The 21,283-nt window shown below is 41.2% G+C and overlaps 1 protein-coding gene across 1 annotated transcript; it reads right to left on the bottom strand.

The window, feature by feature from the left end:
• Window positions 1–3,365: 3,365 nt before the first annotated feature.
• LOC112086134 lies at window positions 3,366–3,916 on the bottom strand. The gene is made up of 2 exons (XM_024154911.1): window positions 3,734–3,916; window positions 3,366–3,653 (listed from the first exon to the last, which is right to left on the bottom strand). Exons 1-2 carry the CDS (start codon window positions 3,914–3,916, stop codon window positions 3,366–3,368), a joined length of 471 nt encoding a protein of 156 aa, XP_024010679.1.
• Window positions 3,917–21,283: the final 17,367 nt, after the last annotated feature.

Genomic DNA, 21,283 nt, shown 5'->3' with positions numbered 1-21,283 from the left:
TTCTAGATGAGATAAGAAAAGAAAAACTATATGCCAATCTAAAGAAATGCACCTTTGGAACAGATAACCTTGTCTTTTTAGGTTTTGTTATGAGTGCAGATGGCATTAAGGTGGATGAAGAGAAAATCAAGGCTATCAAAGACTGGCCAACCCCTAAAATTGTCAGTGAAGTTAGGAACTTTCATGGCCTGGCCGGATTCTATAGAAGATTTGTTCGAGATTTCAGCACTATAGCTGCACCTCTCACAGAAGTTATCAAAAAGGATGTTGGATTTCAATGGGGAGAAGCTCAAGAACCCGCGTTCAAATCTTTGAAGCATAAGCTTACCAATGCAACTCTATTATCTCTACCTGATTTCTTTAAAACTTTCGAAATAGAATGTGATGCTTCAGGTATAGGAATCGGAGCTGTGCTAATGCAAGACAAGAAGCCGATTGCTTTCTTTAGTGAAAATCTTGGAGGAGCCACCCTTAATTATCCAACCTACAACAAAGAGCTGTATGCTTTGGTCAGGGCATTACAAACATGGCAACATTACTTGTGGCCCAAGGAGTTTGTCATTCATACCGATCATGAATCCCTGAAGCATCTCAAAGACAGCAAAAGCTTAACAAGAGACACGCAAGGTGGGTTGAGTTCACTGAGACCTTTCCTTATGTCATCAAATACAAGAAAGGTAAGGACAATGTAGTTGCCAATGCATTGTCTCGAAGGTACACTCAACTCTCTTCTCTTGATACTAAACTTCTTGGTTTTGAACAACTTAAACTGCTGTATTCATCTGACTCGGATTTTCAAAACGTTTATGAGTCTTGCACTAAGTTTGCTTCGGGTTATTATCGTAGACAAGAGGGATTTCTTTTCTTTCATAATCGATTGTGTATCCTTATTGTTCTATTCGAGACTTGTTAGTCAGGGAAGCTCATGGAGGTGGACTTATGGGTCATTTTGGTATAGCCAAAACCTTGAAGGTATTACAAGATCATTTTCATTGGCCTCACATGAAGAGAGACGTTGAGCGAGTTTGTGCAAGATATGCAACCTGTAAGCAAGCTAAAGCTAAGGTTCAGTCCAACGGTTTGTATACACCTCTACCTATTCCTTATCACCCTTGGACTGATATATCAATGGATTTCGTGCTTGGATTGCCTAGAACAAGGACTGGAAGGGATTCGATCTTTGTTGTTGTTGATAGGTTTTCTAAGATGGCACATTTCATTGCATGTAACAAGACTGATGATGCATCTCATGTAGCTAATCTGTTCTTTAGGGACATTGTTCGGATACATGGCATGCCTAGAACCATAGTATCTGATAGGGATACCAAGTTCTTAAGTTATTTTTGGAAAACTTTATGGTCTAAGCTAGGTACAAAGCTATTGTTTTCCACTACTTGTCACCCACAAACTGATGGGCAAACTGAATTAGTGAATAGAACATTGTCTACATTGTTACGAGCATTGATCAAAAAGAATCTTAAAGCATGGGAAGACTGTTTGCCTCATGTAGAATTCGCGTATAATCATTCAGTGCATTCGACTACTAAATTTTCTCCTTTTGAAATTGTTTATGGCTTTAACCCTTTGTCGCCTTTGGATCTAACCTCTCTTCCTTTGAGTGAAAAAACTAGTCTAGATGGAAAGAAAAGAGCAGAACTTGTTAAACTGATCCATGAGAAGGCCAGAGCTAACATAGAGGAGAAAACAAAGCCGACACAAGCTTACCTTTGAGTAGGGAGATCTCGTTTGGGTGCACCTAAGGAAGGAGAGATTTCCAGCAGAAAGGAAATCAAAACTGATGCCAAGAGCTGATGGACCCTTTGAGATAATTAGAAAGATCAATGATAACGTTTATCAACTTGATCTACAAGGTAAGTACAAGATAAGTTCTTCTTTCAATATTGCTGACTTGATTCCTTATTTTGCAGATGATCCAGATTTGAGGACAAATCTTTTTCAAGAAGGGGGGGGGAATGATATGATCTTGGATAGCATCAATAAAGAGTTGGAACCAGAAGAAGAGCCGCAAGGAGCTAAGGAGCTGAGGAGAAAAGACAGGGATCAAGGAATGGAACAAGAAGACCCTTTGCTCATTTCAAAAGGTCCCATGACCCGAGCAAGGACCAAGAGGCCCAAGAAAGCTGTTGGAGATATACTTAAGCAAGGGGAGCTTATGGAACAAACAGGAAAAGAGATGGGTACAACTACATTAGTTGTGATCCAAGTCCGAGAAGGCTAATGGGCTTGTGATCCATCTATGTACTCTTTTTCCCAATCTCAAGTTTTGTCCCAATGGGTTTTCTTGAGATAGGTTTTTAATGAGGCATATTTTGGATCACCTCACATCTAAGCCCATTCAGCCGAATCCAAGGAAAGAAGAAGAGGAGCGTGTGAAGATGAGTTTCAATTCAAACTTGACCAGCTTTCAAAGAACAAGTTCCTAGACGCTTTAATGCTTTGTAGACTCATCTGTTCTTCTCTTTATATTCTCTTGTAAACTCTCTTTTAAGACTATCTTATCTTTTATCAAAATCTTTTCTAAGTAAGATCAAAATCTCTTGTTTGGTGTGTAATATCCTTCAAGTCCTTTTTCGATTCTTCTTTGGTGTGTAATATCCTTAGTTGATTCGGAGATCCATTCATCAAGAGTCTTTCGCAACTCTTGGATTCTTATTAATCCCACATACCTTGAAACAACACCCTTGTTTTCAAGGCTATCCTTCAGATCCAGTTTAGTGAGTGTCGGATTCAGTGAGGTTCACATTATTAGGTTTAGCCGTTTTTCTCGTTTTTAGTCGATTTCATTAAGTTTAGTTATTAGGTCATTTTAATTCCCGTATTTTCTCGTTAAGATTAGTTTTTACATTTTAAAGACACCACCAAAACCCTTACAAAAATCGTCTGGTTCTAGACTTCCTCACTTTATATTTCTTTCGAAGGCTTTTGCAGGAAAGATCCTCCATCCCTGTGGATTCGATCCCTAAGTACTAAAATCGATCAGCTGTGCACTTGCGGCTATTGATTTCATTTAGGGTAGAACTTGACACCCTCACCACACGACACATCAAAACCTAGTACGAAATCCATAGAAATATCTACCCATGGTGCGTTAGGAATAGGTAAAGGTAAGTATAAACCATGAGGGTTAACCTGGATTTGGCCTTGTGGCAAGTAACACACATCGTGAGAAATGTCTCTCCACATCTTTCTTGGGGTGCAGCCAAAAGAAATGATCAGCTACTACGGCTAGTATTTTATACACTCTGAAATGACCCATAAGACCTCCATCGCGTGCCTCCTTCAGCAATAGCTCCCTCATTAACCATTGGGGAACACATAGTCTCTTGTCTCGGAATAAAAACCCATCATGCAAGTAAAAGCTCCTGGCATGCTGAATAAGCTTCTCCGAACTCTGGATCATCTTTGTAGAGCTCATTGATGTGCTCAAACCCGAGCACCTTTGCTTCCACGGTAGAGATCAATACATGTCTTCTAGAGTGTGCATATGCCACTACATTTTCTTGGCCCTTCTTGTACTTGATCACATAGGGAAAGGTCTCTATAAACTCCACCCACTTAGCATGGCGTCTCTTAAGTGTGGTCTGTCCTCTCAACTGCTTCAAAGTCTTGTGATCGATATGGATGATGAATTCCTTAGACAACAAGTAATGTTTCCAAGTCTCCAATACTCGGACCTAGGCATATAGTTCTTTTTTGTAGGTGGGATAATTACCGGTCTCTTTCTCTGATGTAACACAGCTCCAATTCCCACTTCTGATGCATCACACTCTACTTCAAACATTTCTTCTAAGTCTAGTAGAGCTAGCACCGGCGCTTGTGTCAAACGCTTCTTCATTGCTTCAAATGCTGCATCTTGGGCTAGACCCCATGAGAATGGCACATTTTTCTTGATCATCACGGTGAGTGGTGCTATTACTGGGCTGAAATCCCGTAAAACCCGCCTGCAGAAGCTTGCAAATCCATGAAAACTCCTGACATTACCGATCGTAGTTGGTGTTGGCCACTCACGTATAGCTTTGATCTTCTCCTCATATACTTGTAATCCATGTTCACTTACTACACAACCTAGGAAGACAAGTCGGTTAGTACAAAATGTGGACTCTTTAAGGTTAGCATATAATCCTTCCTTTGTGAAGTGTTTTAAGCACTAGTTCGAAGTGTTGTAGATGATCATTAAGGTTTTTACTATATATAAGTATATCATCAAAGTAAACAACTACAAATTTACTTATAGAAGCTCGAAGAACCTGGTTCATAAGGGGCATGAAGGTGTTTGGTGCATTAGTTAAGCAAAATTGCATAACCAGCCACTCATACAAACCCTTTGAGTGGTCTTAAATGCGGTTTTCTACTCGTCTCCTTCTCTCATTTGAACCTGGTGGTAACCACTCTTCAAGTCCATCTTTGAGAAGATAGTGGATCAACTTAACTCGTCCAAAATGTCGTCTAAGCGTGGAAGTGGGTGCCGGTATTTGATGGCAATTTTGTTGATGGCACGGCAGTCCACACATATTCTCCATGTGCTATATTTCTTTGGCACTAAGAGAACTGATACAGTACAAGGGCTGAGACTCTCTTGGATATAGCCCTTGTCCATTAAGTCTCGCACTTGTCTCTTCAACTCCTTAGTATCCTCAGGATTTATTCTATAAGCCGGCTTGTTAGGCAATGATGATCCGGGGACTATGTCGTTTTGGTGCTCCATTCCACGAAGTGGTTGCAAGCCTGAGGGTATTTCTTCAGGAAATACATCCCTAAACTTATTCAAGATGGCTTGAACTTCGGGTGAGATCTCGGAGACCTATATATGCGCTCAAACACTCTATAAACATCATCAGTAGCACAATGCCTTTAGCTCTCATGGTTTTACAAATATCACTAGATGATAAATAAATACTAGTTTTACTTATCTCGGCCTCCTTTTTCATATGCACTTGCATTTCATGTACCTCGGTGGGGCTAATAAGGTTTTCCGAACTCTGGATCATCTTTGTGAGCTCCTTGACTGCTCAAACCCGAGCACCTTTGCTTCCACGGTAGAGATCAATACATGTCTTCTAGAGTGTGCATATGCCACTACATTTTCTTGGCCCTTCTTGTACTTGATCACATAGGGAAAGGTCTCTATAAACTCCACCCACTTAGCATGGCGTCTCTTAAGTGTGGTCTGTCCTCTCAACTGCTTCAAAGTCTTGTGATCGATATGGATGATGAATTCCTTAGACAACAAGTAATGTTTCCAAGTCTCCAATACTCGGACCTAGGCATATAGTTCTTTTTTGTAGGTGGGATAATTACCGGTCTCTTTCTCTGATGTAACACAGCTCCAATTCCCACTTCTGATGCATCACACTCTACTTCAAACATTTCTTCTAAGTCTAGTAGAGCTAGCACCGGCGCTTGTGTCAAACGCTTCTTCATTGCTTCAAATGCTGCATCTTGGGCTAGACCCCATGAGAATGGCACATTTTTCTTGATCATCACGGTGAGTGGTGCTATTACTGGGCTGAAATCCCGTAAAACCCGCCTGCAGAAGCTTGCAAATCCATGAAAACTCCTGACATTACCGATCGTAGTTGGTGTTGGCCACTCGGGTATAGCTTTGATCTTCTCGGGAAAGTGGGGTGTAATCCATGTTCACGGAGAGTAGCAGAGACCTAGGAAGACAAGTCGGTTAGTACAAAATGGTGGACTCTTTAAGGTTAGCATATAATCCTTCCTTTGTGAAGTGTTTTAAGCACTAGTTCGAAGTGTTGTAAATAATCATTAAGGTTTTTACTATAAATAAGTATATCATCAAAGTAAACAACTACAAATTTACTTATAGAAGCTCGAAGAACCTGGTTCATAAGGGGCATGAAGGTGTTTGGTGCATTAGTTAAGCAAAATTGCATAACCAGCCACTCATACAAACCCTTTGAGTGGTCTTAAATGCGGTTTTCTACTCATCTCCTTCTCTCATTTAAACTTGGTAATAACCACTCTTCAAGTCCACATTTGAGAAGATAGTGGATCCACTTAACTCGTTCAACATGTCGTTTAAGCGTGGAATGGGGTGCCGGTATTTGATGGTAATTTTGTTGATGTCACGGCAGTCCACACACATTCTCCAATTTTCTTTGGCACTAAGAGAACTGACACATCACAAGGGCTGAGACTCTCTTGGATATAGCCCTTGTCCATTAAGTCTCGCACTTGTCTCTTCAACTCCTTAGTATCCTCAGGATTTATTCTATAAGCCGGCTTGTTGGGCAATGCTGAACTGGGGACTAAGTCGATTTGGTTCTCCATTCCACGAAGTGGGTGCAAGCCTGAGGGTATTTCTTCTGGAAATACATCCCTAAACTTATTCAAGATGGCTTGAACTTCAGGTGAGATCTCGGAGACCTATATATGCGCTCAAACACTCTTTAAACATAATCAGTAGCACGGTGCCTTTAGCTCTTATGGTTTTACAAATATCACTAGATGATAAATAAATACTAGTTTTACTTATCTCGGCCTCTTTTTTCATATGCACTTGCATTTCATGTACCTCGGTGGGACTAATAAGCTTCTCCGAACTCTGGATCATCTTTGTAGAGCTCCTTGATCTGCTCAAACCCGAGCACCTTTGCTTCCATGGTAGAGATCAATGCATGTCTTCTAGAGAGTGCATATGCCACTACATTTTCTTGCCACTTCTTGTACTTGATCACATAGGAAAAGGTCTCTATAAACTCCACCCACTTAGCATGGCGTCTCTTAAGTGTCGTCTGTCCTCTCAACTACTTCAAAGTCTCGTGATCAGTATGGATGATGAATTCTTTAAACAACAGGTAATGTTGCCAAGTCTCCAATGATCAGACCTAGGCATATAGTTCCTTTTCGTAGGTGGGATAATCACCGGTCTCTTTCTCTGATGTAACACAGCTCCAATTCCCACTTCTGATGCATCACACTCTACTTCAAACATTTCTTCAAAGTCTAGTAGAGCTAGAACCGGAGCTTGTGTCAAACGCTTCTTCATTGCTTCAAATGGTGCATCTTGGGCTAGACCCCATGAGAATGGCACATTTTTCTTGATCATCACGGTGAGTGGTGCTACTACTGGGCTGAAATCACGTAAAACCCGCCTGCAGAAGCTTGCCAATCCATGAAAACTTCTGACATGACCGATCGTAGTTAGTGTAGGCCACTCACGTATAGCTTTGATCTTCTCTTCATCTACTTGTAATCCATGTTCACTTACTACACAACCTAGGAAAACAAGTCGGTTAGTACAAAATGTGTACTTCTTAAGGTTAGCATATAAGCCTTCCTTGTGAAGTGTTTTAAGCACTAGTTCGAAGTGCTGTAGATGATCATTAAGGTTTTTACTATATATAAGTATATCATTAAAGTAAACAACTACAAATTTACTTATATAAGCTCGAAGAACCTGGTTCATAAGGGGCATAAAGGTGTTTGGTGCATTAGTTAAGCAAAATGGCATAACCAGCCACTCATACAAACTTTGGTTGGTCTTAAAGGCGGTTTTCTACTCGTCTCCTTCTCTCATGTGAACCTGGTGGTAACCACTCTTCAAGTCCACCTTTGAGAAGATAGTGGATCCACTTAACTCGTCCAACATGGCGTCTAAGCGTGGAATGGGGTGCCGGTATTTGATGGTAATTTTGTTAATGGCACGGCAGTCGACACACATTCTCCATGTGCCATATTTCTTTGGCACTAAGAGAACTGAAAAAGCACAAGGGCTGAGACTCTCTTGGATATAGCCCTTGTCCACTAAGTCTCGCACTTGTCTCTTCAACTCTTTAGTATCCTCAAGATTTATTCTATAAGCCGGCTTGTTGGGCAATGCTGATCCGGGGACTAAGTCGATTTGGTGCTCCATTCCACAAAGTGGGTGCAAGCCTGAGGGTATTACTTCAGGAAATACATCCTTAAACTTATTCAAGATGGCTTGAACTTCGGGTGAGATCTCGGAGACCTATATATGCGCTCAAACAATCTTTAAACATCATCAGTAGCACGGTGCCTTTAGCTCTCATGGTTTTACAAATATCACTAAATGATAAATAAATACTAATTTTACTTATCTCGGCCTCCTTTTTCATATGCACTTGCATTTCATGTACCTCGGTGGGTCAAAGAGGTGCAAGATTATTTACGCGCTTTGTGCATAAATGAATAATCGCTGGTGCGGCCATTATGGTTTATGGCTTGGTCAAACTGCCACGGTCTACCGAGTAAAAGATGTCCTGCTTGCATTGGCACCACGTCTCATGATACTTTCCAATACTAAAAGGCACAGATACTTGCTCGGAGATCTTGAGTTCGGTCTGGTCATTTCACTAGGAACACATGTGATAACACCGGATTTTGACAGTTTTTATGGATCACTTTAATGTTTTTTACAGGTGTTTTTACTCCATTTTCAAAGGTTTTCAAAGGATTTCTATGTTTTTGGATTTTAAAAGACCTTTCAGGTGATTTGGGATAAAGAGGCACAAATTGGAACAAAAAGACTCTTTTGGACAAATGCAGACCGTCAGAACTCTCATGAAGAGACGAAGACCTTCTCACCGTCTGATCACCCTCAACATTGGATAACTTATAGAAGAATCAACCAGCTTTCAAATGCACTTGGTTTGGAGACATTCCAACGGTGGGATCTCAAGATATTCCATTAGCCCCGGAGCCACTCGAAGACGGCCAGCAAGTCACGCGACCGCGGCCACCAGCCCATTCCCCGCGGTCACAAGCTTCCCGACCGCGGCCAACCACCTATTTCCCGCGGTCACGTCATTCCCGACCGCGGCCGGCCAACTCCGAATTAAAGCCCATATTTCTGAAGCCTTTATCGAGAATTTGGCTCTGATAGACAAGACTTTTTATGGTCTCAGGGCTATCAATCCCCTTGTCAAAGTAGCACAAAGAGGTTAATCAATCCAAGAATGTGGTGATAGACACTAAGCTATATGATCAAATTCTTAATTCAAGTAAACAAGAGTGAGTTTTGATTAACTAATAACAACTAACAAACTTAAACAGGTTTAAAAACAAATGACAATGACAAATGATGTGAATATGATATGATGGAGGCATGAGATTCTAGACATGAAAGTTGGTTAGGGTGCTTTGGTGTTAAACTAGAAATGCTAATGACAATGATGAGACATGATTCAAACAATTAAGAACTCTAATATAGGTTAATCCTCTCATGAAGGTATTAACCCCTATACTAATCCATTTTCAAACCAAATTCCCATTTGTGAAATATGAATCAATATGCATTAATAAACAGTTCTCAATGATCATTCAGGCAAATAACAATACATCATCATGCAGAAAAATGCTTAAACCTCTAATACAACTCTTTCAGGAATTTCATCAAACACTTTTGGTGCATGAAAATCCCAGAATCTAGATCTCAAGTGATTATCAAGGATCTAGCATAGAGAACAGTTGTTTAGAGAAATGAATCAATGAATCTAGCCCTAAGCACTCCTAATCTAACACTTTAGCACCCTAACCTACACATCTAGAACCTCATTAAGGTGACTACTCACTAATCATGATCAACACACTAAATCCTTTGCAAGATGTGTTGTTAATCATGATTAGAAGTTTGATTTGATGATAAGAAATGATGAACAAGATGGAAAGGAACTGCAAATCGATATTAAGCTCTCTAAAACAAAGTGTATTAAGTGGGTTTTCACAAAAGGGGAAAGAAGACTTAAAATGGATTAAAAATTCTCTACAAATTAGGTCTAAAAACCTTATAAAGAAGGCTTGGGTGAACCGGGTCAACCCGGAACAAACCGGGTACTGACCCGACCTTGATGGGCAAGTATGGGTTTGCCACTGTCTAGTGTGTTCTTGGTGTGACCGTGGCAATCCTGACGGTGTCAAAGCCTTCACTTGTGTTGTTGGTTCCTTTTGATGCCATGGTCTGATCAAGCTTCGTCTGAAACCCGTGGCAAGTCACCGTGTCAAACGCCGAAGATGTGTAAAAGTTGCCACGGTCAAGCCTTAGACCGTGGCATTTGGGCCATGTCAATCGCCGAATGGTGTGCAAAAGTTCCTCTCAGCCAAGTGTGCGTTTGCCACGGTCAAGTGTAGACCGTGGCATGAAGATCGCGTCATTAACCGAGGGTGTGCAAAAGCTGCCACGGCCAAATGTGGACCGTGGCATTCCATCGCGGCATGTTTAACTTAGTCATTCTGGGCTATCTGGACCATCTCGCATTCCGGAGAGTGTAACTTCCTGGATACTTGTCCGAATTTAGTGATTCCGGTTGTAGAAGACAGAGGACTCATTTGAATCCAACTTTGATGAAGGAAGCTTCGGTGCTTGGGAAGTTAAAAGCTTCCTGGAGGGGTCATCTTTGCAGTGCATTTACACGATCAGAGAAGGCCGTCTATACATACGTCCAGTCCGGAGACCGTATCCTTCTGCCCAAAGCTCCGAATTGACTGATCTCGGATGTTCTGAAAAGAGGACTCAAGTGTCTCTGATTCTCATGAAGGCCCCGGAAACTGAATCGGCCTGGAAGTACCTCGTCCTTCGCATTTTTCAGAACTCGTCGGCTCGATCCAAAACAACAGCGATACAGGGTTTCCTTCCGACGAGCTTAACTTCCTGCTCAAGCGTCCGAATTCCGTGATTCCACTTGCTATGAAACCGTGATCAAGTACTCTCCAACTCCTATTAAGCACCTGCCATCAGAATCGGACCGGAAGGTTCCCCGGACAGGCGATTTCTGAGACATGTTTGCACCCAGAGATTTTGGCCGATACACTTTACTCGCGGTACATGAAAATGGCCGGTAAACTCTTCCCGCGGTAGATAAAAATGGCCGAGAAAACCTTCCTGGTCAGCGAGAATGGCCGATAACCTCCAAAGATCCAATTTTTGCCACTTTTCAAGCTTGCTCACCATTCCACCTCCTGGATTCATCTTTTCAGCTCCAAATTCACCTGATAAACACTCAAAACATGCAAAGACTCATTGGGACCTAATGCATCTCCTAAGTTCTAAAACAAACCCTAAGGACCTAAAATGCATGAAATAAAACATGATTTGGAATGATTTATGCAACCTAAATGATGCAAATCATGAACATATCAACTCCCCCACACTTGTCCTTTGCTTGTCCTCAAGCAAAAAGAGCAAATGTGAGAAAGAGGTTGTATGCAATGGGAGTTCACATTTTCTTTTTGAGAGAAGTGATCACAATGAGAATTCAAGTTCATGCTCAATTATGCAATGCAAAGTCATACGCAGATATATATCAACTCAGCAAGGAATCTCCACAAGTTCTTCTCTCTCTCAACTCTTTCACATTCATTAAGTTTTTATCAGGTGAACCTCATGATGCAATGTTTAAACAAGCTGGCTTGGCTAGGGAGAGGCTATGAGATTAAAATGATCTCATCAGTGTTCAAGTGGGTCAAATGCAGCAAAGGAATCTCTCTATGAATGATCAAACTTTGGCAGAATGCTAAAGGTAAAAAGCAACCTATGCATACAAGGGCAAAGACTCATCACTCCCTACCCTCTACTCAAAGCTTCCTCACTTGCTCAAAAACCCCACTTTTCACTCTCATTTTCCTCACACTAGGGGATTTAATTTTCACTTTCACTCTCAAGTCTTGGAACACAAACTTTACATAGCTCTTTTCCTTTTGCAACCTCTAGCCTCTTCTTTCTTTCTTTTCAAAACATTTGAGCCTTTTGGCTTCTTTCCTTTTTACTTAGAGGCTAGACTCTTTCTTTTCAACAAACCAGAGCTCACTTTCTCAAAACACCAAGACTGATTTCTTTTTCTTTCATTCCCCTAGCTATTTCCACTCTCTCTTTCCCACTCATCTCACCTTTTTCCACTCACCAACAAGTCTTTTCCCCCACACTTATTCCTCGCCAAAACTCTCAGTTCCATGATGTTGGAACATAGCACTCAATGAGACCTGCCCTTGTCGCTCTAAACCTAACACTTTCTGCTAAGTTTGATCCAAGGTGGCCTTTCAATTCGCACACAAACATTGGCTTGAAAGAAGGATGGGTTCAAGGTGAGGGAACTGATCCATGATGTGGATTCAGCTACTTGAGCTAAGGAAAAAGAGTGGTAAAAACAATGGTTCTAGCTCAAGTATGTATATCGGTATCCACAAGCTTTTTCAAACAATGCATCACAAGATATTTTCAAGTCAAGTTCAAGGTTCCCACTTAATCAGAGTTGAGTTCAATTCAAACTTGCTTCTCAGATTCAGATCATTTCAGACTTTGCAAGCACAGAAAAAGATTCACAAGCATATTCAATTCAAGTTCTCAAAGTGATGTATTCTCTAGAAAACCTATCATTACTCCCTGCAAGATGCAACCTACATGCATATGCAATCTAGACTCAATCCTAAAAATGAGAATGCAACTACATGATCATTTTTTTTGTGTAAATTTTTCAGATTTATCCATTTTTTTTGTTTTTATATGCACTTAGATGAGACTACATGAATATGCAACTAGAATGTGACTCAAGACTCAAAGTGTAAGATAAGAAAAGAGAAAACATGATTAGTAAAGGATGAAACTCCTCCCCCACACTTAAATAACACAGTCCCTTGTGTTATAGAAGCATGAGAAAAGAGTTAAAACAAAGTAAACAAGTAAAATGCAAAAGAAAAGAAAATCTACATGCTATGTACAAGGTTTTGAGTGTTTACCTCAATCGCTGAGGTCTGATCCCAAGTAGTGGGATGGGTTGGAGGTGGAACATGATGGAGTTGAGTATCTAGGTGGACTGCTCTCAGGTGAGTCTGGTTGGAACACCGTTGCCGGGTTCACCCAATCTTCTTTTCCTGGTGGTAGCACAAGGTCATGAGCAGCTGAGCTTTCTCCCACCTCTTCTCTTGTATCTCGTTTGGGTGAGGTGGCTGGAGCTGTGAGCTTTTTAACCTTCTTCTTAAGCTGCCTAACACAGTCAAATAGCTTGGTGATGGTTTTGTCTTGCCATTTGCACCATTTCTGAAGGGTGTTAACTCTGGAATACAGCTTCCTTGTGCGATAATCAGGCTCACCCCAAAAGTAAGGGTCAAAGTGATACCTCCCTGCTCCCATCCTTCTTTCAAAATCTCTTGTCTCTTCATACTCACAACCGGCGGTTGTGCTCTGCTCTTCAACTGGCCCTTTTCCCTTAGAATTAACGGGCTTCTTGCATTTGGGAATTGGAGGGTGAATGGCTGAGTTGTAGAGCTGACCTTTTAGGACAATAAAAGAGACATTGTGCCTTGCTGTGAGAGTGGTGATGGCTGGGTTTGGCAACAGAACATGAACTTTTTCATCTTGCAAGAGCTTGAAGGTGTACAAGAAGTGTTCACCATTGCTTTCTTTCAGAAACCCAACCTTGGTGAGGGTAACTTCATCAATCAACCCAGGTCTGACTGCAACATCATCAAAGACAAAGCCTCTTGCTTTCAGAATCCTTGTCACTAGCCATCCATTGTGCAACTTAGTGAGCTTCTTTCTTTTACCCTCACTCTAAGCAGTGTCCTTGTAAATCAGCATTTGACGTGCTAAGAATGCACCACTAGAAGGGATGTAATGTGGGAGGCGAAATTCTCTCTTGCTCTTTAAGTGACTGATGAGAGGATGAAGACCCATACCCAATAGCTCCATGTCAGCTAGATGCACCACTCCATCATTGTGCTTGGTAAAGAACATTTGGCAAAGCACCTTGTGAGCATATCGGATTGCTGGGTTTCTTATCCATGAGCTCTTGCATCTTCCTCCTCTGAAGCTTCCAAAAGCAATTGTGTCCCACAAGTCAGTGATCATGTGATCAGGGTATGTGAACTTCACTGTCTCTTCTAGTGCAGGTCTTGGAAAAACAAAGATCTCATCAAGTTCTTTGAAGCTGACATGGTGTTGTGCACCATCTATTGTGAACTCTATATGCCCAAGACCATTGCCCTCATTGATTCTTTCATCTCTTGGGCCATATCCACAAACTTGAAGGGATGCAAGAAACTCTTGTGTAACACCATCATGAGCCACATCTTTCATCTCAAAGAATGCACCAAATCCCATGTTGTTGAAAATGAGCTGAACCTCTTCAAGAATACCCATTTTCCTCAGCAGCTCCATATCAGGGAACTTGGTTTGCTGCACTTTTGCACCCCTGAACATAGCAAAGTAGTCATCAAAAGTTGGTTCACTGTCCTCAGAACTTGTCTTTGCTTTCTTAACCCGTTTCAATGCTGTTTCAGGATCACTCTCTGTTCCTTCTTCATCCTCAACTACAGCCACCTCTTTTCCTGCCCTGTGAACGACCTCAACCAATGCCAACTCGTTACCAGAAGTTTTTGATGTAGAGGCCTTTGTCTTCTTTGGTGCAGCAACCTTCTTTGTTTTCTTTTCAGCTGGATCCTTTGGCTTTCTTTGCCTTTTCTGTTTCGTGAAAACCTTATGCCCAAAAGGCAAAATCTGATCCTCTGAAGCTCCAGCTTTCTCCTTTCTGGCTTTGTCCACGGCTGCTTTTCTTTTTGTTCCTGCCATCCTGCATTTGCTCTAACCATTGTAAGCACCAAAGCAAGAGAACAACAAAAGTTTTTTTTTTTCAAAACTTCACCAAGTTCATGAGCAGCACCAATCGATTTCCCTTTAAAAGAAGGTATTTCAAGCTGATTAAAAACTCATTAAACTCAAAGCAATGGCAAGAAGCAATGCACACAAAGAGTTCAGCTTGAAACACAACTTCTAAAAAAAAATTGATTCACATGATGATTTTCAAGAAAATTTCTCAAAAATTCCAAGAACATGTTATTCTCAAGCAAGATTCATGAAATCCCTATCCATTCTACTTGCACAATACTCACAAAATGATTCCAAGGTATCAAGAAGCCTATTGAAATCGATTCCATTTGTTTTTTCTCTGTTCATGAACAGTACTCTAAAGCATGGAAAAGGTGAGTTTTAACAGACTAAATACCTTGGAATCTTCAAGTTTCGAGTGAAAAACGAATGTGCAGCAAGAAACTAGACAGGATTACGAGTTCAATGCAGTTGGAATCACCCAATTTGATGCAGCAACGAGAGAGATATGAAGGTTTAAAGCTTAAGAATGGAGAGAAAAGAGCAAACTCTCGATGAAAAAGAAGGAGTGGTGGGGAACAGCTGGCTTGGCGCGTGTGTTGACCGGTCAACGTCCGTACGGTCAACCAAAATTCAAATTTTGGTCGCGCCTGGTTGACCGTGTCACGTGGTCGTGGCAAGAAGGCATTTGAATCTCTTCTTTGTCGCGGTCTTGGTGTGGCCGTGGCAACTAGACCGTGGCAAACACCGAATGTGTGCTCGTTCCCCTTCTTTTACCACGGTCTGCTTGTTTCCCCGTGGCAGTGTCAAACCTCGGTCAAACCTTCTCGTTTCTTGCCACGGCCAATCCTTAAGCCCGTGTCTTGTAGACCGTGTCATTCCACGAACATTGGCCGCTTCACCTTTGCTTTGCCACGGCCAGGTCTTTATCCCGTGGCAACTCCTAGTGTCAAACCCCGAGCCTTGGACATTTCATTTTCGTTTTGCCACGGCCACAGCACCGTGAATGTGACCGCGGCACCGTGAATGTGACCGCGGCCGAGACTATAACCACCGCGGTCGCGGGTCTCCTGCCCGCGGCCGTTGGTCGTTGAGACGGGAACTCGGACTTCTGCCTCTTTTCAAATTTTTCCCGGTGATTCCTGGTATTACCTGGTGTTTCCCGGTGTTTCCCGGTGTTACCTAGTGTTTTCCGGTGATTCCTGGTGTTACCCGGTGATTCACGGTGATTCCCGGTGATTTCCCGATGATTCCCGGAGCATTCTCGGTAAAGCCCATTAAGATTTTCCGTAAGTTTTAAACCTCCGTTGCGTATAAGACAAGAAAGGTAAGTTCCCGTAAACTTATGAATTCCCGGAAATTTCCTGTTTTCGCTACAAAAACGCTTTTTAAAGAAAGGAAATGCACTTTTTGGATCAAAACTCATTTTTCTCTTCTCTTCCAAAAGACTTGGAGATTTAGGAGATAGAACATATTTTTCAATTCTTAAGCTTTTTAAGAGATTCTTGGCCCAAACCTCACTCTTTTTCAAAGCTGATTTCAAATCTATCATCAAATCTCTCTTTCCAGGAAGGTATGAAATTCAAACTCGCCATTTTTAATTGATTTTAGAATTGAGGGTTTTCTTAAAAAGCCCAAATTTTGGTTTATTAATGGTGAAAATAGCTTAAGAACAATATATTATCCTTCTAGGTTATCTGAAAATCGATTTTAACACCTAGCTTAAGAGGAATTGAGATTTTTGAAATTTGGATTCTACATGCTTTATAAAAATGGAATTTGGAACAGCAAAACTGATGAATTTGATTAAGTCTTGTATGATTAGTGATTAGTATTAAGTAACCTATAGATTTGACATGGAAATTGCTCATTAAAACCGATTTTTAGAAGATTTCTATGTTGAGAACATAAAAAATCCGAATCTAGTCATGAACTTCTCGATTTCTTCAATTCAATGTCGATTACAATTGCTCATGGTTTTAACTAATCTCTTGATACTAGGATTACTATAACTGATCGTTAATGTGTTAAAATCAGCATCCATATTCACTCTTTTTCCAAGAATCATCTCGTCTTGTAGGAAAATGGAACAAACCAGATCCTGAAGAAGTCGTCGCACTGGTGACAGCTCTGAGGACATTCTCGATGATGTTACTCTTGGAGAGTATATGCTGAAGCAAGTCAGACCGAGAAGAAGAAACTACGTGATGAGACTGCTCCAGCACTCAAGAGAAACACGAGCAACTCCCGAGCCACCACAGATCCGATACATTGGCAAAGAGATAAACCCGAGAGTAGACTATGCAAGACGTTTCAAGAAGCTGAACATCAAACCTACGCCTTGCATTGATTATCATACACTTGAGATGCTTGGAATCAAAGAAGATGTAATCTGGTACATCGATGCACTTAAGCTGAGACCCTACATGAAGCTGAACCTTCCAACTTATCCTGAGCTAGTCCGCGAGCTCTTAGCAACTGTTACACTCCACCACACAAAGAAGAGGAACCCCAGAGCATCTGATGGCACCCTGTCGTTCTCTATCCGCGGACAGACTTACTCGCTCACCATTTCTGTACTTTGTGAAGCTCTTAAGCTTCCATACACTGATGACATTCACCTTGAAGAAGAACTCGATTTTGACTTTTGGAGAGAGATGGTCATAGCGTCTATGATAGCGGGAGATCCAAGTCAACCCTTTTTACTCATCCTGCAGTGAGAGTTGTGCACAAACTCTTAGCACACACGATTTTCTCTAGAGCAAACATGGGATATGTTTTGAAGACCGAGCTCATTACACTTCAGATGCCATTTATGGACGACCCACGACTTGCCTGCTTTGCCTAGATCATAGCACAGAACATGGTGAAGGTGAAGCATGATTTACATGGTTGCGAGGACTCTACTCCAGCTTACGGGAGTGCTATTACAGCGATACTATAGGCTGTAGGATTCGACTTCTCATCTGATGATCCTACTTTATTTCTCTCGCGATCACACTATCTCTCGTGCCGCTTTCGATCCAGACAGGTTTGGTTACAAGTATTGCACTGGCACCGAGGAGCACCGAGTCTGTTTACCTTTAGCATCAGTCCCGAGATTGTGTAACGGAGGACGTTCGCGATGGACTTCGGAACCCGATGAGTTTCTGCCATCTGTTCCTCGTCTACCATTCACCATCGGCCAATACATAGTGGCCAAGGCAAAGCGTGATGCAGCTGCGGTCCGTGCTCACTTTCAGCCATCTGTTTCGGCCGGTCACACTTCATCATCGACATCATCACACACACATTCTGATCTGGAGCGCAGAGTTGAGAGACAAGGACGACGCTTTGAGCGCGTTGTCACTTTCCTTCAGGAGCAGCACCAGTTCGAAGCAGACACATCGGAGGATGAGTGATTGATCAGCACTTCACTGCAATCACGGTTCTATCATCATTTTCTTTTCTTTTATCTTATTTTACTTTTCACTTTTATTCACCATCTTCTCACCAACTTTTTCACACTGGGGACAGTGTGATTTAAGTCTGGGGGAGGATGTCTATCCGTACTAATCATTTTCTTGCTTTTGCTCACAAATTTCAAGCACTTTTTAAATTTTAATATGTAATCTATTCGACCTTAAGTATTTTTCAGGAATGTTTGACACAAAACTATGATGATTTAGACATGCACGCTTCAACACTATGCATGATAGCTCATTTGTGGCTAGCACTAGACTAGGCAGTAGCTAGAGTACTTGCACTACGAACTCCCACCAGATGACTTCTATTCATAGAGATTCTCTCTGACAGGATATACTAGCTCATTTTATTTGACCTTAGTATTGATATCTAATTTTCTCATTATTGATTTTAGGCAGGCATCGACATACACATCTAGGACGTCTTTTACCCTCATTTTTACCACTCTTTGTCGTCCTAGATGACCAGTTCATCTTTATCTGGTACCATACCCTAAACCAAACCCTTGTTTTCAGCCCTCATGCATTCTTTCTTTAGTTTATATCAGCAGATATGTGCAAAAACGTCAGAGAGAAGAGGAGCGACGCAGTTTTCAGTCACTCACAAGGAAGACTGAATGGACTTGGGAAGGAATAATATCAGAAACCTCATGAAGCTTTACAAGACTGATCTTAGTTGGTAATTTTGTGCTCTCTATGTCTCTATATCTAAAGGTGTTCCCTCTCTTTCAAAAAAAAAAAAAAAAAAAAGAGAATGAATAAACGAAAAGACAGAGGGAAACAAAAAGCCTAATGAGTCTTAGATTGTCAAAATTTTTGGAGCAAGAAGCAACCACTATCCGTTTAAGGAGCTATGATTTTGAAAGATTTACAAAAATCTAAGTCTGGGGGAGTTAGGAGAGAACCTGAGGAAGAAGACCAGGAAGGAATCTATGGCAAGAAGAAAGTGACTGAAAATTGTGGATACCAACAGCTTCACTCTCTCTTGCGGTTTTGCATAATATCTTGCATCCTCCAGATCTTCAGGTAACCCGTAAACACTTTAAGCCTTACTCCTAGAATAACCCTTTTTGACACCTAGCTTAGATTGCCTTGCCTAGACTTTCTTTGATGAGAACCACCGAGATTTTTAATGAATTTGAAGAGCTAGTTGACTGGAAGTTAGATCTTAGTGCATAGATTTCCGCATGACGGATTAACGGACTAGTTTTGCCCGTATTGCTAGTGAGAATTTTCTAGGCTATTACCGATTTATGCATAATGATTGATATTGGTCTAGAAGTTTGGTCTGTGAAATTTTGTTTAGTTCCTGTGTTTTTAAACCTCTCACCGAGATTTGGCCTTTGTTTTGTTTAAGCACAAACAAAAGACTAAATCTAGGGGAGTTGATAACACCGGATTTGGACCGTTTTTATGCATCACTTTAATGTCTTTTACAGGTGTTTTTACTCCATTTTCAAAGGTTTTCAAAGGATTTCTATGTTTTCGGATTTTAAAAGACTTTTCAGGTGTTTCCATCAACTTCGGATTATCTGTATTAAATGTTTGGGATAAAGAGGCACAAATTGGAACAAAAAGACTCTTTTAGACAAATGCAGACCGTCAGAACTCTCATGAAGAGAAGAAGACCTTCTCACCGTCTGATCACCCTTTAAAATGGAAAACTTATAGAAGAATCAACCAGCTTTCAAATGCACTTAGTTTGGAGACATTCCAACGGTTGGATCACAAGATATTTCATTAGCCCCGGAGCCACTCGAAGACGGCCAGCAAGTCACGCGACCGCGGCCACCAGCCCATTCCTTGCAGTCACAAGCTTCCCGACCGCGGCCAACCACCTATTTCCCGAAGTCACGTCATTCCCGACCGCGGCCGGCCAACTCCGAATTAAAGCCCATATTTCTGAAGCCCAAAGTCATTTCTCAGCGTCAATTCTGGAACCCTAGAGACCATAGAGTATTGAAGACTATAAATACTTGTCATTAAGGTCGTTTTTAGACACCACCTTCATACTTTACAGAAACCCTTTTCCTTTAGCCGTTTTAATGCGATTTTTGTAGAAGATTGTTCAAGTCTGAGTTCTTCAATAGAGAAGCTTTCTTTCATCTCTTTTCTTTACTGTTTTTGATTACTTTTATTAAAACAAATGATGATGTCGAACTCAGCCATGTCTGAGTAGATCCCGAGTTGGACTTAGGGTTCCCGAAAGGGGCTCTCATAATCGATTAAGACATCTAGGTTTATAGATATGGGATTTTAACTTTGTTCTCTGTTTATTCTCGTTCTTATTGCATGTATGCTTGATTGATCACCTAGTATCTGATCTAGATAGTTAGTGTTTTGAAAGTTTTCATTAAGTATCAGACCTAGCATGAAACAGGAAATTTTTCCGTAGGAGTGGAAACCTACCTGCGGCGAGATCGTGAGTACTGACGAGTCTTGTGCAGATCTTGTGTTCTCTCCCTTCCAGGGCCAGAGTGGAAACCTACTAGTCAGGGTTGCGAGAGACAGTTGGTTATGATCACTACAGTGACATAGTCATACCGCCGTACTCCAGCTCTAGAACCCTATATTTTGATATTCGTCAATCCCAATCTATCATTCCTAATGTTAAAACGGATTATGATCCCTGTAGAGTTCCCGAAAGCTCAGCGTTTTTAGCCATAGTTTACGAACCATTCGATTTTTACTTGCTTAATTAGATCTGCATTTTATTTACTTTAGTTCGATATTCTGCTTGCTTCATTTGCTTTTCATTCGATTTTTCTACTTGCTTTCTAAGATAGATTTATTTGCTTTCTTTTGTTTTAGTTTAATCCGTGACAAACAACTAACCTCTAAAACCAATCTAGTCTAGACATAAAGTTAGAAATCGTAGAAGAATACCAGGCACTCAAATCTCTGTGGATTTGATCCCTAAATACTACAACTGATTAGCTGTGCACTTGCGGCTTTCATTTGTTTTTGTTAAGGGTAAAACTTTTTCCATCACGCAGTTGACTCGCATCAACATGTCGGTCAAATAATTTTGTTTGGCAATGTCAATTAGTTTAAGTATGTTTAGGATATAATCAACATGGAGACTCATCACTGTCATGGTCGGAGACACAACAGCCATAATCACCACAACAGTGACATGCACTTTTCTCTCCATTGCTAGCTAAACAAGATTTCATCTAATGCTTGCTATTTCTCAGAGACATGTGATGCGGTGTGGGTG

Source organism: Eutrema salsugineum, unplaced genomic scaffold (genome assembly GCF_000478725.1).
Source record: "Eutrema salsugineum unplaced genomic scaffold, Eutsalg1_0 scaffold_23, whole genome shotgun sequence".
NCBI lineage: Eukaryota > Viridiplantae > Streptophyta > Magnoliopsida > Brassicales > Brassicaceae > Eutrema > Eutrema salsugineum.
This window is presented reverse-complemented; position numbering and strand designations above follow the sequence as displayed.

What these genes read in the sequence shown, in the direction of transcription:
- LOC112086134 (XM_024154911.1), bottom strand. Translation starts at nt 3,916, where the DNA reads ATGATCAAGAAAAATGTGCCATTCTCATGGGGTCTAGCCCAAGATGCA. An exon ending in TACATCAGAGAAAGAGACCG is followed by an intron (nt 3,654 to 3,733) that starts GTAATTATCCCA and finishes TTGTTGTCTAAG; the next exon opens with GAATTCATCATCCATATCGA.